Below are 22,033 nucleotides of genomic sequence, written 5' to 3' on the forward strand. Positions count from 1 at the left end.
TGCGGATTGCAAGGGATTTGACCTCTTCGTCATTTGATGTGTCTGTGTCGGAAGCAGTTTCGTTTGTATTATTGGACTGCTCATTCTCCTCTGCCTCCTTCTTAAAGTGGAGAAGAGTGTGGTGTGGTTTTTGGCATTCGTAGCATGTTTTCTTGCTGAAGCATTTCTCATCGCGCTTATGCATGAGGCAATTTACGCAGAGTCCAGTTTGTCAGCCATTTTCTTCCGGTTCAGTGTGTTCAGTTCTATGAACTTTTTACATTTAGTTATTGAGTGTTGTTCTTTGCACATACCACACGACTGAACTGTGGAGTGGAAGGTTTTCTTGTTAGTTGAACTTGTAGCTGCCTCTGGCTTAGCTGATTTCTTGCCCTTGTTGAAATTCAACAGATTATGGTGGCGTTTCATCAAGAACTCCAATAATACTTTTAATGTTGGCATTATTTTTGCGGAATCCAAACTTTCATCAAAGAGACGCTGTGTTTCGTTGTCCAGCTTCTTCATGGCGATGTGCACTATTATAGCGTTCCATTCATTGGTTTTGTAGCCCATGTTAGCTAGTCCAGTCAGACATTCCCGAATGGCACCATGAAGAGATGAAAGGTCCTCTGCTACGCGATGCTCCAACTTTTTATGGTCGACGACGATGTCCAAGTAAGAAGTAATAATGCGTCGGGGATTCTTGTAGCGTTCCTCCAGTATTTCTAGAGCGGCGATGTAGTTCGTGTCGCTAAGCCGAAGTGTTGAAACCAAGGTTGCTGCTTCCCCCTCCAAGTAAGAGAGAAGATATTGAAATTTGGTCACGTTCCCCAGATTATAGTTGTCGTGTATGACGCTTTTGAAGACATCATAAAACTTATACCAATCCTTATAAATTCCGTTAAACTTTGGAATTTGAACTGGTGGGAGTTTTGGCAAATGGGTTTTTTGCCAAGCGGGAGATGGCCTTGTTGTCCACCATATTGCCCGTAAGGTGGCAGATATTGCCCTGAATTGTAGATTGATGTGACTGGCTGTACACCATATGAAGCCCAAGATGGCCAGGTATTGACGTTTCCCAAAAATGGAGAGTTGTTCGGAAAGTTGTTCACCCCTGTTGTTGTAGAAGGTAGATTCCAAGTTGGCGTAGTTGTATTGAGCGGATGCTCAGTCGTGGTGATGGGATGATTCCATCTGGAACTAGTAGTAGTAACTGCGTTGTTGCTGGTTGTCGCAACCCTGTCGTATTGACGTGGAATTGTCCCAGTGTACACGGCCTGTGTAACTACTGGTGTTTGTTGTTGTTGGGATGACGTCAGATGAAGATTCAGACGTCACTGTTACACCTTCCATAGTACTGGAAAGTTTTGATGGTCGAAGTAACCCCGCATCTGATGGTGGAGTATCGTCCGACTCTGAGTTAGAGTCTTTCTCAAACTCAGGGCAGTTTTTGATTTTTCGCATAAAATCCTCGTAAACGGTTTTGGTTTCTTGGTATAATTTATGCAGGATATAAGGATGACTTCCCTGGAGCTCAGATGTGAGAGTCGCATTGTTGGTCACGAACTGCCTCCAATATGAGTTGAGCTCCTTAACCTTGTTTTCAAGGTAAGGCGCTTTCCATTTGCTAGGGCCATCCTTCTTGAAGTTCGTCCGCAGCCTTTCGATGGTCTTGGCGATGCTCTCCTGCTCCTTTAGAATGGTGCTGGTTTTCCATTGCTGTTTGGATTTAAAGTATTTCTTCAAACCAAAAGCTTGATGTCTCGATGGGACCACGATGATTGTGGAATTGGAAGTGGAAGTGATTTATTGATTCAAAATTTCGGGTTTATATACAAATAATTTTGCTAACTAATCCATTTTTATTGTGGGAAAATTATTTTAAAAAAGTGCATGATGAGCAAAGAGAAGAGAAAAACAAATGGCTCAAGTAGCCGCGCGCGTCATAGAGGAAAGCCACTTGTAAAAAATATTCTAGATTCATTCAACCTTCTACTTTGCAATTACTTACAAACATAAGAAAAAAATAGCTTTTGGTAGTTAGGAAAATTCATTTTCTTTATGGGACACCGGTGTTCCAATCGTCCTTAAAGTGTTAATTCCTGAACTCGTTGAATCAGAAACTCTTAATGCATAGAAATAATTAAACACTCTTGAAAAGGGAAACTTAACAAGTTGATTTCAGGTGAACTTTTATTTTAAACTGCTCGGGCTTCACGAGAGAGCATTTTCCACAATTCAATTTTTTTTTTTGGAATTGCTCACCGTCTTAGCTTCCAAACGTGAAGAGATATCGACTTCCGATCTTCGATCACAGCCCTCAACTCCCACAAGTCAATATTCTCTAGCGAACCAACTTACCTAAATCACCCTGTCATCCCTTCTATCCCCTCCATAGGCCAATTTTGAGATAGGTTTATTCAACCTATCTCAAAATTGGCCCTGAAGATTTCGTTCATTTTTGGATATGTTTTGTACTTAATCCAGTAGAACATTAATCCATCAACACATACCGGTTACATCACCATTTTGGATTATTCAAGGTCAAGGTCAACCACCCTGCAGGGCTTTTTTAACGGATTTCGTCAAATTTACTGTTTTTTTTTTTAAATATCTTGCTTCTAAATTGCATCGGTCACAATCTGGGATGGATCTGTAGAGTAACGAATAGCTTTATTTTAAAAATGATGTTTTTTGGCATTTTTTCAGTTTTCTAACCCATATAAAATTCAAACTGTAAGAGATATCGACCTCTCGGTCTTCCATGACCTTCCCCAAATGACATAATCTCGAAAATAATGTTATTCTTTTTCTTATTTCCCTTTCATGTGTGCCCTATCCTACTGAAATATGCCAAAAATGAACTTTTTTCTAATTTTTCTCAAAATTGGCCGTGGTGACTTTGTTCATTTTTGTATATGTTTTGGATGTATAGTCCAGCTGAACATGTCGACGTCGACACTAATCGCCACAAAAATTGCCATCTTGAATAATTCAAGAAAATTATTTCTTAATCTCGAATTATTTCCTTAATCTCGAAAATTATTTCTTGTCTTTTAGGTGAGCACGCAAAATGGTTTGAGAGAAAATCTGTAGAAAAAAACTAAATTTTAGTGATTGAAAAAGAAATTTTATATCACAAAAAATTAGTTTTTCCCATAAACTTTCCCTTGTCAAAAAAAAAATCATATTTTTTTTTCAATCCCAGAAACTTAGTTCTGCCGGAAATATTTATTTTTTTAAATTGTTTCTTATGGTTACAGAGGCTTAACGGTGAGAGATATCTACTTCCTGTCTTTAGTTGCATTTTTCCCATATTTCAGTACTTTTTAAATAAATATTGTCCGAATTTGTTGCAGCCTTTCAATAGCCCCACTAGCTCTATACCTATGTTATGGTTTTTCTATTTTTTTTTTTTTTAAGAATTTATTCAGCGAAGATTTTTAGAAGTGTCGATAGATATTTCGAGAAATCAGAAAATATTATTGCAGAGAAATAATGAAATATTGTCGTTAAAGGAAATATAAGCACAAGGGTATGTAAATCAATGTAGTTTTATAAAAAAAACGACTTCTTTTCAACGTCAGGTATTTTACTTAACGAAATAAAATATTTCATTGATTAATTAATATGGTGCGTTTTTATTGATAAATATGATGTGTTTTCTAGCTGCAATATTGGTTTATCTCCTGAGAGAGTGGTTAATTTTTTTTATTTGCTGAGAGTAAAACATTTCTTACGATAAAAATTACTATTTTCTTTTAATTCTCATACGGAAAAAGAATCAAATGAAATCCGCATAGGATGATGAATGTTACATCTTCACATAGAAAAATCAATAATCTTATGAGACACTAAATGAGTGAGAAACAATGAAATCCTTCTCACAGAAAATATTTTATTCATACATTCACACGCTTCCTCTCGCCTGATCGCTCAGTGCGAGGTGGCTTAGTGTGCGCATTGTGTGCATTGTGAGGTGTGTGTATTGCCGTCGGCAGTGCACGCAGCAATATCCACCCATTCCATGCAACTGCCGAGAGGCAACTAAGGAAAAAGAAGGAAAAATGACTCTCGGCGGGAAAAATAATTTGACAAACGTTGAGACACTAGCGACTCCATAGTGCCACGTCTCAAAGCACATTTGTAAACAAAACCGCCGTAATATTACTACCTAGATTATTATACAATGGTTGAACATAACCTTCAAAACTTAAAATTCCATATCAAAACAAAACTGCAGAATTCTCCGTGTTAATGCAAGTATTTCCGCAAATCTTTGTATTGAGAAATAAATGGAGGTATTTGGAAAGGTATTTCAGGTTATGCTCTTCTATTTTCTTTGAGTTTTATCACATTCTAACCTTAAAAATTCAACAGTTTCCGGCTATTTTAAATGTTTCAGAAGTGTTTTGTTACTTTTCTGAAAAACAAGGCTTACAAAACTTTGATTTGTTGGAGAAATTGCACATTTCATTGAATTTACAAGTTTTCTTTGAGGTTTTGTCAGACATAACCTCAAATAAAACAGTTTTTTTTTACAAAATCAAGGGAATCATGTCCAGATACCTGAAAAAAATTAAAAGAATTTTTTGGACTCACCTAGAACTTCACAGTAGGTATAGTTTTCCACTGGGAGTGGAAGGCTGAGCAGACTGAATGGATCGAAGCGAACTGAATCCTTTCCACAGCCCAAGCACGTCACCTTGGACTTGAGCTGGCCGTAGAAGAGATCAATGACTATACTCTGATTCCTTGCATTGTGCTGTAGCCAAGCTTCAGCCGCCACGACATTATCTGCCCTCCCATCGGAATCCTTCAGTTCCGAATAGGATTTCTCCATTACCCTATTGAGATCCTCATGGAGAGCATCGAGCAGCCACTCGAGGAACTCCTGAGAATCATGCTGCCCCCCGCCGGCAAACTGAGGAGCATGCTTAGTTACGCAGAATCTCAATTTGAGCGGAGCAATGGATCTGGCAGAAGCTGTCCAGACTTCCTTCAGCAATTCTGAGTATCTCATGGCCAACTGTCCCTTCGTGCCCAATTTATTGGCCATATTGAGCTCATACAGATGCATATCCTGCTGGAAATATCTTGCCAAGGGTTGGGTATTGAACATGACTTGGAGGGCGGCATTCATGAAGCATGTATTGCCCAGATTGTGCAATCCTGTGGCTCCAGCTGGATGCACTGAATGGATGGAGGCAACAGTTGAACGTCTCTCCTGATTGCCTACTCCAACAGCGCCCCCACTGGCCCCAGATATCGTCAGAGCACTCAATTCTTCTGGCCACGTGAGATCCTTATTCCTGCACTCCAGCAGCAGTTGATCATTGTCATTGATCATGAGTTCCTGCAGCGTTGCCTTGTCCTCCTCCAGCAAATACGGCATCTCTACCATCGAATTCCCCGATTGGCTCCCGCCCAGAACATGCCACAGTCGCACATCCTCCTGCCGCAACTTCAGACGCTGACACAGAAACTCACAAACCTGCTTCACCGTGGCCAGTTTGCTAAAGGCCGCCATATATGCCAAATACTTCTTCGGCGGTTGCATATTTGACGCCAAACTCGCTGCTGTGACACTCCCTGTAAGGCCACTCGGTGTATTGAGCACCCCATAGCCCCCGGATACAATTCCCCAGGCATTGGATCCCACCGAATTCTGCTGTTGCTGCTGCTGCGCCTGACTCGGCGGATAGTGATGCCGGAGGATGCGCAGATTCAGCGGATAGAGCTCCACTTCAACTTCCGGATTTCCCGGTGGTTGGATCACTTGACGCGGCAGCGGAAGGGGACCCTGGTACCACAGTGCCAGGGCCTTCCACAGCGAATCCGGCACTAGCTCAAAGTCACGGTGCTGTGCCAACGTTGAATCCCTCTTCAGACGTCCACCTTCGCCTGAACGCAAAATTAATGCGACTTCTTATCAGGAAGTTCTTGTTGAGTGCAATTCTTGTTTTGTATAAAATAATAAGTCGAGACACCAACCGAATTTTATTTTTCAACGACAAACCTCTTCTTTTCTTTCCTCTTGAGTAATTATAATTGCCTTAATAAATATCGTTGTGATTAATAAAATTAAATGGGATCACCTTAATGGTAAGCCTAGACACATACCATTTGAGCTAATCATCACTGGTAAAATTAAAAGGGTCAAATTAACCCTTTTCAATAAAAAATGCATTATATTTGATCCTTTGAAAGGTTCACTTGAAAGATGACTTTTTCATTGTTTTTATTCGTTTATTCCAGAGTTAAATAGGTGCCAAAGCAGTGACCCTTTCAAAGGGTCATCGGTGACCCTTTTATTTTTACCAGTGTTCTTATCGACAGCTGGAGTTTTATTCTACAATAGTGTCTTGGATAAAAGGTAAATGGAACTCTACTTGCACAAAAAGTCATTAATGTTCGAAGAATTCAAACTCATTTTCGAATTTTTGAACTACATTTTCACACAAAGTGTGAAATATTAGCTCTGCTCAGTAGTAACCTTTCGAGGAAACAAAAAATCACTCTAAAGCCAAGCCAAAAGTATTCGAAAATCTACCGACCGGATTTAGCAACTGGTTAAAATTTTATACCAATTTATAACATCTGCTGAATCTAATTTATTCTTTCGAAAATATTTCGAACGTAGTTCTTTTCGTAAGAAATCTGAGACGCAATGGCTCTGTACAGACGTATCTTTTCGAAGACATAAAGCCACGCTAAACTTATTCGAAAATCTATCGGAAGCCTAAAGTGCAAGTTCACGTACTCGCCGCCTTAGCGCTGACTGTTCTCCCATTTCAAATTTCGGTATTCTTGACACTTCAATCGTCAACAACGTCAAGAATACTGACGTATAAGAGTAATGAGTAATGCTATAAACACTTCTAAAGCTTGTAAACGTTTTTAGAAACTCGGTTTCTACACTGAGAAAAAAAAGAGGGTGCGATTAAGATTTTTTCCTCATAAATTTAACACTTTTTACGTGTAAAAATATATCAACATTTTTTAATTTTAATTTTACACCTTTTTAAGGGTAAAATTAACATGAAAAATGGTACCTTTTACACCTAATACACCTAAAAAGGGTAATGTTTACGTCGATTTCGGATCAATACTGCAGGGTAAAATTAACATTTCCGGAATGTTATTTTAACTTTTTCGGATTTCTCTCAGTGTATAAAAGCGAAAGCATTTTCGGAAACCCAGAAACTTATCAAGGGGACAAGAAAACGCTTTTAGAAACACAAAAAAAATCTACAAACGCACCAATAATGGATTCAAGAAATACAAAATTGTTTCGAAAAACCAGTTGAAGAATCACAGGAACACTTCTAGAAGCCCGAAATAGCTTCTGGAAATGCAAAAAAGGTCATAGAAAACGGAGTTGTTTCTCAAGTCGCACATTCGTGACTAAAAACTCGAAAACGCATCCAAACAACACGGAAATGCTTCGAAAAATGCATAGACGATTTTAAAAATGCTTCTGGATATGCGAAATCATTTCTAATAACGCAGCAAAGGAACGCAAAACAATCTTTCAAAGGCATAGAATCGTTTTTGAAAATCCAACATCATTTCTGAAAACCTAAAAACGCAAAGGCACTCCAAATCTAAGCCAAACCTATTCGAAAATCGACCGTAAGTCTAAACTCTAAATTCAGACATTTGCCGTTTTAGCACTGGCTAAAATCAAAATCATTTACAGCATTAAAAGCTGCTGAGTCTACTTTAGTCTTTCGAAAATATTTCGAACTTAATTCTTTTCATCAGAAATCTGAGAAAATAGTGGGTTTTTTTTTCAGTAATAACTATTCCACGATATAAAACCACGCTAAATCTATTCGAAAATCGATCGAAAGTCTCAAGTACAAGTTCACGTATTCGCCGCCTCAGCATTGACTGCTCTTCCAGTACGAATTTTCGATATTCTTTACACTTTAATCGTCAAGAATACTGGTTAAACGTTTGCTGCAAAAAGTGAATTTACGTGGAATAGCAAGATATCAGAATAGCTGAATTTCAAATTCATTAAAATAAATGTTCTTTCCATGAGCTTTTGTGCAACTTGTAGTTTTAAGTTTTCGAACTTCCAACGGAATTTTAGGTAAGTTCCTTTTTCAAATAAACCTTCGAAATTCGCGCAGGAAGTACTTTGGCCAACCTTGCGAGTACGGGTAACAAAATAGGTAAAGTCTTTTCTTGGGCTTTCACTTCAAAAAGTACACTGCAAAATCTACCATATCTACAGCGACGCTTACCGTTCTTGTCCCAATTTAATCATTCCATTATCACTGAGTAACTCTTTTGCCAGCTTTTTTGTGTGACAATTGATAAATTTTCCCCACTTTGTTCGAAAATTTAGTATCCCGGCGGGACCAAACTACGTATAAACTGTGTATATACGTTGTACGAATACTCAGTATCATCATGTACGCCCATACATTTTACTCAGTACTATTTGCACCAAATGAGACCCGAAGTGTGCTTTGGTGTGAGTGTGTCCGTGTGAAGTATTATCTCTTACAGAGTAAATACGTAGTATTACATACATCGTAAATATAATAAAAACCCCGTATGACAGAAAATGCTGTTGGCAGGCGTGTTGTCAGCTGTTTTGACAACGGGAAATATTTTCCATTGGGATATTCTGTTTACAAATTATGTGTTACAATTATTAGTCATTTCAGTGATTATAATAATATAATAATTATGCGATGCTGTGTTATCTGTAGAAAATAGTGAAGTGAAAATATTAAAGAAGTTGCAAACCTAAAATACGCGTGTTTTTATTCCATTCTGTGAGTGTTTTTGCAAAATATTTTTTTTTACACGATACTTTGTGATTATCTAAATTGTTCAATCGTTATCTCTGGTTGAATAAAATATATTAAAATCCTTGTGACTTCTATAATTTCGTCAATATTTGGAAATGAAAACGGCAGGTGCATGTGACAAGTTTGTTTGGTCGCCATTTGGTCGTGTGCATCTGTATGTGTGTGTTGACAGTTATTTTGCAGTTACAAGTACGTAGTTTATACGGAGTTTTCATACAACTATGTACCCTCAGTACAGAAATACGTAGTTTATACTGTGTATATGAGTGAACTTGTATTTTTGAATGACAAGTCCTCATCAAATACATAATACATGTGTAACTATGTATTTTTCCTTTACGAATAAGTCGTAAATACATTGTATATCATGTCAACTGTGTATTTTGGTCCCGCCGGGATGACTTCGAAATTGAATTTGAATTTTTCGTACATCAACGACTTTTTGTGCAAATAGAGTTCCATTTACCTTTGATCCAAGACGCTATTGGAGAATCAAAATCTACTTGTGTTTACATTTACACCCAATAAGGAAAATTTAAATATCCCTAATTCTTTCCCATCCAAATTTTTCAAAATTGGTGTGTGTCTTTGATTAAAAAAAAATAAATTGATCCGCCAAGTGAACTAGAATTAATTTGCCTTGTAACTTTCACAGACGGTAATGCTTTTGTAACCTTTCCAAGGAATTTGGTAAGTGTCTCGGCTTATCGCATCGCCAAGAAGTTTTCCCAGTCAATATATTTTATGCCAAAAAAAAAAAAGAAAATGGCTATCGACTTGTTAGAACTCTGTAAAATCCACCATTATTACATTCTAGAGCTCAATAAGAAAAAATTAAATTTCCCAAATATTTTCCCATCGAAATTTTTCAAAATTGGTGTGTGTCTTTGCTAAAAAAATAATCTAAATTGATCTACCAGGTGGAACGGTATCAATTTGCTTTATTACCTTCCCAGACGGTAATGCAACAATCACATTAATGCTCTATATCGGTATTCCTCTCCAAAGACACTTCGAGTTCCATTACAGTATTGCATTCAAATTATACAACAATTATCGCCAAAATGATAAGCGTGCCTTCAATAAAGAATACAAACCAGAGACCTACATAAGCATAACCCACAAAGGCTTTTGTTTTCATGATTCGCTTATCATTGTGAGTGGGCAGAATGTTTTTATTTTGCCTGGGTTTTTTTTCTCTCTCTCTCTCTGTACTTCCCAATATTACCATATCCAAATATTTGGGGTAAATTAATACAGTCTGGCCATTGGAGAGTAAAAAAAATATGCATGGTTTTCCCTTGTTTAACATTCCAAATAATATAGACAAATTATCTTTGTTGGAAGGTGGAAGATAGCCATGGAAAAGAGATAAGATTTCCGGGAGACTATATAGTTTGGGAATTTACAGGGGGTCTTGCGCGATCAAACTCTGAAATCTATGACTTTCACTTTGATATCTCTGGTCAACTGATAAAAAGGGGAATTATTGTGATACCTTGCAAGATAAAGTTGACATGAAGTCACTTTAATCAGCAAATGTCGTACAAGTATTTTGACAATGTTACAAGAAAAAAATCAAGTCAATTGATCGGAGATCCAAACCATTTAGAGCAAGTGCACTAAAAGAAATTTTTTAGTCACTAAAGCGCCTCAGTTGTCATGCGGAAACGCTCACAAAAACGTGGAAGCGTTTCCAGAAAGGCTGGCACGATTTTGAGAACTCGGAAATGAATCCAGAAACCAGAGAAATGTTTTCAGAAACATGGAAACAATTCTAAAAATGCAAAAAAAAAATTAACCGAAAAAACCAGAAACGGTTCTAGAAACCCATCTAAGGAACAGGAAAATGCTTCTATTCTAGAAATTTGAGAAGTTTCTGGAAACTCGGAAACGATTCTAACAAAAAAATGGAATAGTTTCTAAACACATTCAAGGAACACGGAAACGCTTGAAGAATCCAAGAGCCAAAGAAATATTTCTAGAAACGCATCTTAAAAGCTTCTAAAAACTTGGAAGGAAACGTTTTTGGAAGCTTAAAAATGATTCCGAGAACGCATAAACAATTTTTAAAAGGTTAGACACTCATTCAGTAAATACGGAAGCGTTTCGGAAAATGTGGAAAGATTTTAGAAATACAGAAATGCTTTTGGAAACAGGAAATAGTTTCTATAAACACGAAATGATTTCTTAAAAGCCAGAAAAACGTCGAAGGAACACGATAATGTTTTTAGAAACACAAAAAATCTAGAAAAGTGCATCTAAGAAACTCAGAATTGTTTCTAAAAACGAATCTAGGGAACAGGGAAACACTCGAAACGCTGCTAGAAACTTGGAAGCGATTCTAAAAAATGAAGTCGTTACTGAAAACTCAGAATTGCTTTCAAGGAACACGGAAACCCTTGAAGAAACGCGAAAGGAGTTCCTGAAATGCCGAAATACATCCAAGAAACAAAGAAATGGTTCTAGAAACGCACCTTAGGAACAAGGCAACGCTATAAAAGCTTTTGGAAACTCGGAAACGTTTCTGGAAATTTAAAAAAATGATTCTGAGAATGCACAATCATTTCTAAAAGGTTGAAAACGCACTCAGAAAACACGAAAGAGGTTCGGGAAATGCGGAAATGTTTTTGGAAACAGGAAATAGTTTCTAATAAACGCGAAATGATTTCTTAAAAGCCAGAAACGCATCTAAGGAACACGAAAACGTTTTTAGAAACACAAAAAATATACAAATACAAAAATGCGTTCAAGAGTCAAAGAAATGTTTAAAGTTTAAGTATTTATTTTTAAACTCCGTTTGAAAAAAACACTAGAAACAGTTCTCGAAACCCAAAAAACCTACTGAAAATGCAGAAACGGCCATAGAAAATTTGGCAGTTTCTCAAATCGCTCAATTGTATCTGTAAACTCGAAAACGTATCCAAAGGACACGGAAACGCTTTTAGAAACACATGTACGATTTTAGAACCTCTTCTGGATATGTTAAATTATTTTTAAAAACGAATCCAAGGAACACAAGAGCACAATATCGTTTCTGAAAACCCGAAAGCATTTCTTAAAACCTGGAAACGCAACCAAGGAACTCGGAATTATTTCTCTAAACGCAGAATCGTTTTGAAACAACGAAAAGCGCAATTAAGGAACACGGAAACGCTTTTAGAACCGCGGAAATGCTTCTGAAAACACGAAAACGATTTTAGAAATGCTTCTGTAAATATGACATTGAAATGAACCTGGAAACGGGACGCAAGAAACCCGGAAACACTTCGGAAAATTCAGAAATGCTTCGAGAAATGCATATACGATTTTAGAAACGCTTCTGGAAATTTGAAATCGTTTCTAAAAACCCATCCGAACATAGAAACGGTTTAAAAAAAGAAAAAAAAAAAACCGTTTCTAAAAAACCGAAAACGTAATTAAGGAATACGGAAAAACTTTTGGAAACATGAATTCGCTTCAGGAAACGCATAAACGATTTCAGAAACGCTTCTGGAAATTGGAAACCGTTTCTTAAAACGCATCGAAGCAACACAGAAACGTTTTTTTCTCGAAACGAAAAAAAAGTTTCTTAAAAACCGAAAACGCAACTAAGGAATACGGAAACACTTTTGGAAACACGAATACGCTTCAGGAAACGCATAAACGATTTTAGAAATGCTTCTGGAAATTTCAATCCGTTTCTAAAAACGCATCTAAGGAAAATGGAAACGATTTTTTCTCGAAACGAAAAAAAAAGTTTCTTAAAAACCGAAAACGCACCAAGAAATACGAAAACTCTTCAGGAACCACGAATACGTTTTAGGAAACGCATAAACGATTTTAAAAACGCTTTTGGAATTTTGAAATCGTTTCTGGAAAATTCATCCAAGTAACACAGAAACGATTTTTCGAAACGAACAAAATCGTTTCTAAAAACCGAAAACGCACCAAGGAATACGGAAACTCATCAGGAACCACGAATACGCTTCAGGAAACGCATAACCGATTCTAGAAACGCTTCTGGAATTTTGAAATCGTTTCTGGAAAATGCATCCAAGGAAAACGAATACGATTTAAGAAACGCAAAAAATCGTTTCTAAAAAACCGAAATCGCAACTAAGAAATACGGAAGCTTTTCAGGAACCACGAATACGCTTCTGGAAATTTGAAATCGTTTCTAAAAAACGCATCCGAACATAGAAACGATTTTTAAAAACGAAAAAACCGTTTCTAAAAAATCGAAAAGCACCAAGGAATACGGAAATACTTTTGGAAACACGAATACGCTTCAGGAAACGCATAAATGATTTTAGAATCGTTTCTGGAAATATGAAATCGTTTTTAAAAACGCATCAGAACACAGAAACGATTTTAAAAAACGAAAAAAATCGTTTCTAAAAAATCGAAAACGCAACTAAGCAATACGAAAATTTTTCAGGAATCACGAATACGCTTCAGGAAACGTATAACTGATTTTAGAATTATTTCTGGAAATTGGAAATCGTTTTTAAAAACGCATCCGAACATTTAAACGTTTAATTTAGAAACACTAAAGAACTTTTTAAAAAAAAATCCACAGAAAAATGAACATTTGCAAAATAAAAAATGTACGACATGTTGATGCAAGTGACAATAAATTTGGAAGCGTAAAAAAGATAACTCACCCGTGAGCGTTGGAACATTCTTGTAGATGGTGGGAGCGATTAGGGAACGATTGTCAATGGGTCCTGGAGCCACTGAGACGGCCCTTCCGTAGGAAATTCCACTGCTGCACGATCCCAGGCTCGTTGAATCGCCAGCAGTCAGGAGATCTCCCATGGATTCCGTGGAGTTTGACGTGAAGCTCTCATCGCAAACCACAGCCTCGTCGAAGCCCGCTCCTGGGACGCCAGAGCCATTTCGGCTGACTTTGCAGTGAGCACAGGAAGATGGTGGGACATTTTGTGTGTACTGCAGCCAATTCTGCCACCATTCTGACGAGATCAAATACCAAAATTGTCCAATTTTGTAGCCTCTCTTGACCTCCCGCGAGAGCCATCCCTTGACTATGTCATACTCCATATGACGACACTGTGGCCTAAGGCCAAAAACCACATGACACACTTCAAAGAGGAGCTCCAGGAATTGCGCCACCAGATTCAACTGACTCTCTATGCTCCACATGAGAAAATCTTCCTGAGTGAAGACAAAGGCTTCATTCTTTTCAGCCCGTTCGGTCAATTCCTTCATCACGGTTTCGTGCGTCATGTTCCGGAAGAAGGCAAAATTATTGCTTTCCTGAGCCACAAACAGCAGAACCTCAACCATTTGCTTCAGTTCCTCCTGACTCAACACACCATCCCGATCCGTATCGAAGACTTTGAAGCAGAATTTACTCCTTTCGACACTCGGTCCACGGCAGGCTGCACTCACGCCGCAGCACAGTTCCTTGAAATCAATGTGTCCATCGCGATTCTCATCGAAAGCATTAAAAACTCCCGCCAGAGCATTCCGCGGAACCGGTGGACTCAGCAACGGACTCACACTCTCCAAATCCAATTGTCCCGTGGCAGCTGATCCCTTCAATCTCCAGAACACCTTTTCCAACTCCCGAATATCCTGCTCCTCGAGATGCGTCACTCCCGCCAAACTCTGAAAGAACGTCGGAGTCTCGAGTTCCGAACTCAGATTCACCAAAGGCTCCACCAAAAGCCACCTGGACAGCACCGTTCCCTGTCGATGGATCGTTATCCAAGATTTAAACTGCTCAAAAGTCACCCGATCCGTCTGACCAAAAAGCGATACCCAATTGTTATTGTTAATAACCGTCTGCTGTGGCAGTTCTGTCTGCAGAGCCCGGATAAAATCATGCTTGACAATATGCATTCCGGATTCATTGCAATAGAGATTGAAGAGAAACCGAATTTTCTCCTCCTGAGTCCCCTTGGCCAGTAGCACGAGGCCACAGATGAGCTCCTTGAAACAGATACCCTTCTGTGTGCCACCGCAGGCAGCATAGAGGCATTCTGCAATGGACTGGGGCACACCTTCACAGAGAACATCCTGAATGAAGGCACTTTTGCTGAGGCAGGTGTTCCCAGTGCCGGCAGATCGCTTGAATGCCTCTTTTATTCGCTTGAGCTCAGTGTCCGAGACTGCGAATGAGAGATATTGCCACCAATTAGCACCGATGACTTAACTATTTATTTGACTTTCTCCCAAAAAATATCGAGACAAATAAAATAAGAAACCCAAATTCAATAACAAGATTTCAAGAATTTTTAAAGAGAAAAAAATAGGATAATATAAAAACCAATCAATGGAAGAGATTCCTTTGTCCGGTGAATATTTTCGTTAAACGATTTTATAATAAGATAACAAGAATATTGAAAGAGGGAATCAACTAGAAATATTTAAAAAAAAAATCCTTAAGAAAATGAGTCAAACCATGGGGAGAGATTCGTTTTGACAGCTGAAAATATCGTTAAACGATTTTGTATTGACATTTAAAAAACTTTATTGTATAGTCCTGTTTGTTATAATATGTAACCTGGGCATCAATCGATAAATTATTATTATTATTATTTTGAAGAAGGACCAATGAGAATGATTCATTATGGCAAGTGAATATTTTCGTTAATTTTCGTTAAACGCTTTAATAAAAATATTTAGGGACTTTTAATTTGAGAATTTATATTTTCAACAATTTGAATATTATCGTAAAACGATTTCAAAAAAAAAATAAATGAGTCAACCGAAGAAGTTTTGATAAAACGATAAAACTTCTTTGATAAAAACAACAAAAATCTCGTAACGAAAACAACTTTTTATCAAAAATAAAAAATTGTTTTCGTTACGAGATTTTAAAAAAATTGAAAGAGAGAATCAACTAGAAATCTTTTAAAAAAATTCCTTGAGAAAATGAGTCAAACCAAGGGGAGAGATTCGTTTTGACAGCTGAAAATATCGTTAAACGATTTTGTATTGACATTTAAAAAACTTTTGAAGAAGGACCAATGAGAATGATTCATTGTAACAAGTGAATATTTTCGTTAAACGATTTAATAAAAATATTTAAGGACTTTTAATTTGAGAATTTATACTTTCAACAATCTGAATATTATCGTTAAACCTTTTCAAAAAAAAAATGAGTCAACGAAAGGAGTATATCACACTTTGACAAAAAAAACTGTTTTCGTTACGAAATTAAACAAATAAAATTGAAAGAGGGAATCAACTAGAAATCGTTAAGAAATTAATCAAACGATAAGGAGAGATTCATTTTGATAGCTGAAAATATCGTTAAACGATTATAAATTAACATTTAAAAAACATTTCAAGAAGAACCAATGAGAATGATTCATTTTGACAAATGTATATTTTCGTTAAACGATTTTAAACCTTCATTAAAACCTACATTTAAAAACAAAAAAAAATTAAATAAGGATTCAACTAAAGAAAAAGATATCACGCTTTGACATATGCTCTGACAAATGAATTTTCGTTAAACGATTTTATAACGAGATACAAAAAAATTGAAAGAGGAAACCGACTAGAAATCTTAAAAAAAAACATCCTTAAAAAATGAGTCAAACGAAGGGGAGAGATTCATTTTGACAGCCAAAAATATCGTTAAACGATTTTGTATTGACATTAAAAAAAACTTTTTAAGAAGGACTAATGAGAATGATTCATTTTGACAAGTGAATATTTTCGTTAGCTTTCGTTAAACGATTTGATAAAAATCTTTGGGGACTTTTAATTTGAGATTTTATACTTTCAAAAACTGAATATTATCGTTAAACATTTCAAAAAAATAAAAAATAAATGAATCAACCAAAGATGTATATCACACTTTGAGAAAAAGTTGTTTTCGTTATGAGATTTAAAAAAAAAATTGAAAGAGAGAATCAACTAGAAATCGTTAAGAAATTAATCAAATGAAGGGGAGAGATTTTGACAGCTGAAAATATCGTTAAACGATTTTGAATTGGCATTTAAAAAACTTTTCAAGAAGAACCAATGAGAATGATTAATTTTGACAAATGAATATTTTCGTTAACTTTCGTTAAGCAATTTTAAACCTACATTTAAAAACAAAAGAAGAATTAAATAATGAGTCAACTAAAGAAGGATCATACTTTGACATAATGCTTTGATAAATGGGTTTTCGTTAAACGATTTTATCAACGAGATAAAAAGAATTTAGAAAGAATGAATCAACTAGAAATCTTGAAATTGAATTGAATTGAATTGAAATCTTTTTAAAAAAAATCTTAAGAAATGACTTAAATTAAACGATAGGGAGAGTTTCATTTTGACCGAAAATATCTTTAACCGATTTTGTATTGAGATTTAACGAACTTTTCAATAAGGAAAAAGGACCAATGAGAATGATTCATTTTGACGTGAATATTTTCGTTAAACGATTTCATAAAAATTTTTAAGGACTTTTAATTTGACAATAATTTTTTCAACGACTGGATATTCTCGATAAACGATTTTAAACAAAAATAAAAAATAAATAAGTCAACCTAAGAAATTTTGATAAAACTTCTTTGATAAAAACAACTTTGATAAAAAGTTGTTTTCGTTACGAGATTTTAAAAAATTTGAATGAAGGAATCAACTAAAAATCGTTAAGAAATTAATCAAACGACAGGATGAGATTCATTTTGACTGCTGAAAATATCGTTAAACGATTTCGTGCTGGCATTTGACGAACTTTTCAAAACGGACCAATCAGAATAACTCATTTTGACAAGTGAATATTTTCGTTAAACGATTTAATAAAAACATTTAGGGACTTTTAATTTGACAATAACTTTTTAACGACTAAATATTCTCGATAAACGATTTTAAACAAAAAAAAAATAGAACAAGGCAACCAAAAAAGTATCACACTGACATTATATTTGGACAAATATTTATTTTCATTAAATGATTTTATAACGAGATTAAAATAATTTTGAAACAGGGAATCAACTAGAAATCTCTAGGAAACTCTTTAAGAAATGAATTATAACTGAAGGGAGATTCAATATTTTCGTTTTCATATAACGCCAATTTTATAACAAAATTTTAAAATATTCGAAGAATCATCCCAAAGGGCAATTTTCAAAGCAGTATCTTTTCGTCAAATGGTTTTATTTATAACGAAGAAAAGATAAAGAATATGGAAGAAAAAATATTTAAGATTATCAAAAAGAGTGACAAGCGTTCCAGCTAAAGAAATTTAGAAAAAACTAAAGATATGGAATAATGTGGAATAGGAATCGTTTTGACAACTGCATTTTTCCGTTAAACAATTTTACAACGAAATGTAAAGGGGTTTTTGAAGAAGTTATAAAGTTATAATATCACAGCTAAACGATTTTAAAACAGAGATTTAAAAAATATTTTTGAAGAAGAAATCAACAAGCCAGAGGAATTATTTTGACAGCTGGAACTATTCTTTAAACGATTTTATAACGAAATTTAAAAAAAAAAATAGAGCAATGAAAAAATGAGAAAATTATTCATTTTGATAAGTGAATACTTTCGTTAAACAATTTTTAAAACGATATTTACAGGATTTTTTAAAGGCGGTTAATGAAAACAAATTTATTTTGACAACTGAATATTTTCGTTAAATTATTTTATAAGAAAATTTAAGGAATTTTCGGAGAATAAATGTACTAATTGGAAAAGATCATTTTGACAGCTGCATATTTTCGTTAAACGAATAGTGAAACTTACAGAATTCTCGAATTCACGAAAGGATCGCCAATAGAAAAATTCTTTGGATAAGTAGGGAAAAGCGCTCTACCTTCGAAAGACACATTTTTCTTAATATGCTTTTTTTAAAGTTCAATGCCTAAAATTTCGTGAAAAGAGTCAAGGATTAAATTCATGAGGAACATGGAAAAAAATAACTTGTCCGAAGCTTGAATCATGCGAAGGTAGCGCGCTATCCCCTACATTGTGATAGTATAAAACTGGTAGAAGGGTAGGGGAAAGTACTCTGCCTTCGAACGTTCATGCCTTCGAATAATATGAATTTACTTTTAGTTTTCCTAAGAGACTTACATATTGGTATTAAATATTAGTTAGATTTTCATCAATTTATTGATAATTATTTGATAATTATGTGTAAAACTCTTAAGAAAAGTAGAAGAAATTCATATTATTCGAAGGCATGAACGTTCGAAGGGAGAGTATACTTCCCCCAATTGATAATAGTATAGCGTTTTGAAGATAGTAAAATTTTTTGTGTCATTCTCTAATTTTGCCAGTATAATCAAAATATTTTTAGGTTAATTTTTTTTTATTTTTAATAGTAAAATATTTTAAGGTTACACTTCTAGTAAATTGCAATTTTTTTATTTAAAATATCTCTAATTCACACTGGAATGTTAAAATTTTGTAAAAATAATTGTCATAAGTTCGGAAATATACAAAACTTGTTAGGATTTCCTATATTGAATTTCTATAAATAATTTCATGCTCGTTTTTGAGGTTATATTAATCTGAGATGATTTTATTTTAATGAAATAAAAGGATGAAGTCAAATGTCTCACTCTAGCTGATGTTACTTTGTTTTTTTTTTTACTTGAGGCGTGAGACATAAAAATTACTGGATTATTTTTAAATTGAGGTTAGGCATGATCTAACCTAGAAAAAGCATTTTAAAGTTCGATATAAATGCTTTTACCTAACATTTTTATCGCAAATAGTTTGCTAAAAAATACCTTCTAAAAAGCCGAAGAAAAAAATTTGACATGCAAAATATTGTCTTCAGATTTTAAGGTTAAATTTGATATAACCTTTTAATTTTTCGAATGAATAAATCGGTCAAATATAAGAAAATGAATCCCAATGGAATAAACTAGGTAATTTCCTGCCATATGATGACTTTCTTTTCGGAAATAGGAGGAATAGGTCATACATAACCTGATTTTCTTAAATAACCTCTTTACCAATTAAAATAATTTGGATCATGATACAAACTGCAATAAATTCTAACTCAAATCCTAAAAATGTGGCAGGTTTTTGAATTCAGCTGAGATTAATTAAATAATTTTCTACAAGATATCTTACGTTGGGGATTTTACCAAATTTAAAAGAGTTTTCCACTGAACATTTTCTGTATTTTTGAGGTTATATAAGGCATAACCTACAGTAGAGTTCCCCAAATTTGAACATTTGGGGGGTGTAGATGACATTTCTCACTCCTCAAATTTGAACAATATTTTCAAAAATGTAACGGAATTCATGTGAAATGCACTTTCTCTAAATTAAGATAAATAACTTTATGAATGTAATTTGTTGTGAAATATATGGAATTCGTTGCGGAAGTTAATATAATACGATTATAATGAGAAAACACCAAAGAAAAATAGTTCTAATTCAGACTCCACGAAAAACTTTCTTCACATAACCTCAAATTTTACATTTTGAACTCAACCGTCGCCGTCGTTCAAATTTGAGGAACTCTACTGTATTTATAAGTGTTACATTACTCCCTGAGCATTTTCATTTAATATAATTATACAACTAATTTTAAATGAATAAATCAATTAAATATAAAAGGTTAGGTTATTTAATTTAAGGTTAGGTTAGGTAAATGTTAGGTTAATCCCAGAAAATAAATTAGAATTTTCCACGCCTACTCTGAAGGAACTTTAAGAAATTTTCCAAAAATTTCACGGAAAAAATTGAAGTATGTACACTTTGAAGTGATTTTCTTTTTATTTCTGTGATTTCCACGAAAGACCTCAAAAGCAAATGAAAAAATTGGAAGCACGACATTGAAAAGAATGCCGAGAACACCTGCAAAAAGGGGGTGAAACCTGTGAAGTTTCCTGAGGAATTTGCCAATCTCGCGAGTGTGATGGGGCGAGACATCAAGTGACCCAATAAAATCACAAAACACCTTCCCACGGAAGAGAAACTTGTCATGAAAAACTGGGCAGAAGGTGGGAATGCTGAGAAAACAGCCAGAATTTTGTTTACACAGCCAGAAATGTCGAGAAAATTCACTGAAAATTTAGTTGTTTGGCACTTTTTTTTTCTTCGATGAGGAGACCCGTAATTGTACACACAATACATCTGCAAATTGGCGTATCAGTGGAGTTAGCGACAAGAATACAATGGGGAATCCGCGAAGGTGAGGGGGAGCAGAAACACTGGCGGAGTCTCTTGCGAAGGTATCATTTTTGCGTGTTGATTTTCCCATGGAAATTTCACAGGATAGTTGTGGATTCTTATCAATATCACTACTAACCGCGCTTAATTGCATCCTCATAGCTAATACAGGATGGTTTTGAGTCTTTAGCACCCATTATTTCACTAAATATTTTTCACGTAAAATTCCTTCATTTTTTTCACATTCGCACTGACAGTTCACTGACAAAACGATTTTTCACGGCGTGAAGTTCGTCCGGATGTACACTGTAAAAAATTCGGAAAATCAAGTGATAGCGACTTAGGCGACTTAGTTTTTTTTGCAAATTAATGAAATTAAAAAAATCTTAAATAAAATAAAAGAAAACTAAAAACAATGAAATTTTAAAAATATTTTTACATTTGGTATGAAAAGATTTTTATTATTATTATTATTTTTTTTTTAATTTTTAATTGTGCGATAGATTCATGAAATGCGAAATTTGTTTAAAAGTTTTTATACGGGATAGGAATGTAGATTTTCTATTTATTTTTGTAATTTTCTATTTTCTAATTCTATATAATTAACTAAAATAAGTTAAATTCTAACTGAGAGTATGACAGTTTTATTTGTTGGGCAGTTATATCGAAAAGATAATTATCTTTAAAATTAAAAATTAATTTCACACACTTTATCTTTCTGAAATATTTAATCTTAATGTCAGAAAAATATTAAAATAAAATATAACCGATTTATTGTCTCAATAGAGATTGGAGATTAAAACTAGAATCATAATAAGCTCTTTCACTTTCTTGAATTGACATGCTGTCAGGATCACAAATCGCAGATATTTTAATTTAAATAAACATTTGACAATTTTTTTATAATTTAGTACGTGCTATGTCACTTTTGAATTTTTGACATGGACAAGAAATTACTAATTTTTTTATCATAACAATAATTTCAAATAAATGTAGAACGTTTTTTTTTAATCTCACCTAATGCATGGGATTTTATGCATACAGAAATTTTGCATACCCGCTGAGTAAGTTAAAGGAACGCCATGATGTATGCAAAATATAGTTGATCCAATTATTCAGGCTGTTGTTATCTCCGT

The 22,033-nt window shown here is 34.8% G+C and overlaps 1 protein-coding gene across 1 annotated transcript; it reads right to left on the bottom strand.

Annotated features, from left to right (window-relative positions):
* Positions 1-1,179: 1,179 nt before the first annotated feature.
* LOC129809888 (ubiquitin carboxyl-terminal hydrolase 32-like) lies at positions 1,180-21,178 on the bottom strand. Its single transcript, XM_055860035.1, has 5 exons — positions 21,037-21,178; positions 13,457-14,926; positions 4,582-5,883; positions 3,888-4,012; positions 1,180-1,698 (listed from the first exon to the last, which is right to left on the bottom strand). The coding sequence occupies exons 1-5, from the start codon at positions 21,092-21,094 to the stop codon at positions 1,180-1,182; spliced, it is 3,474 nt and encodes a 1,157-aa protein (XP_055716010.1). The 5' UTR covers positions 21,095-21,178.
* Positions 21,179-22,033: the final 855 nt, after the last annotated feature.

Source organism: Phlebotomus papatasi, chromosome 1, assembly GCF_024763615.1.
Source record: "Phlebotomus papatasi isolate M1 chromosome 1, Ppap_2.1, whole genome shotgun sequence".
NCBI classification, from domain to species: Eukaryota; Metazoa; Arthropoda; class Insecta; order Diptera; family Psychodidae; genus Phlebotomus; species Phlebotomus papatasi.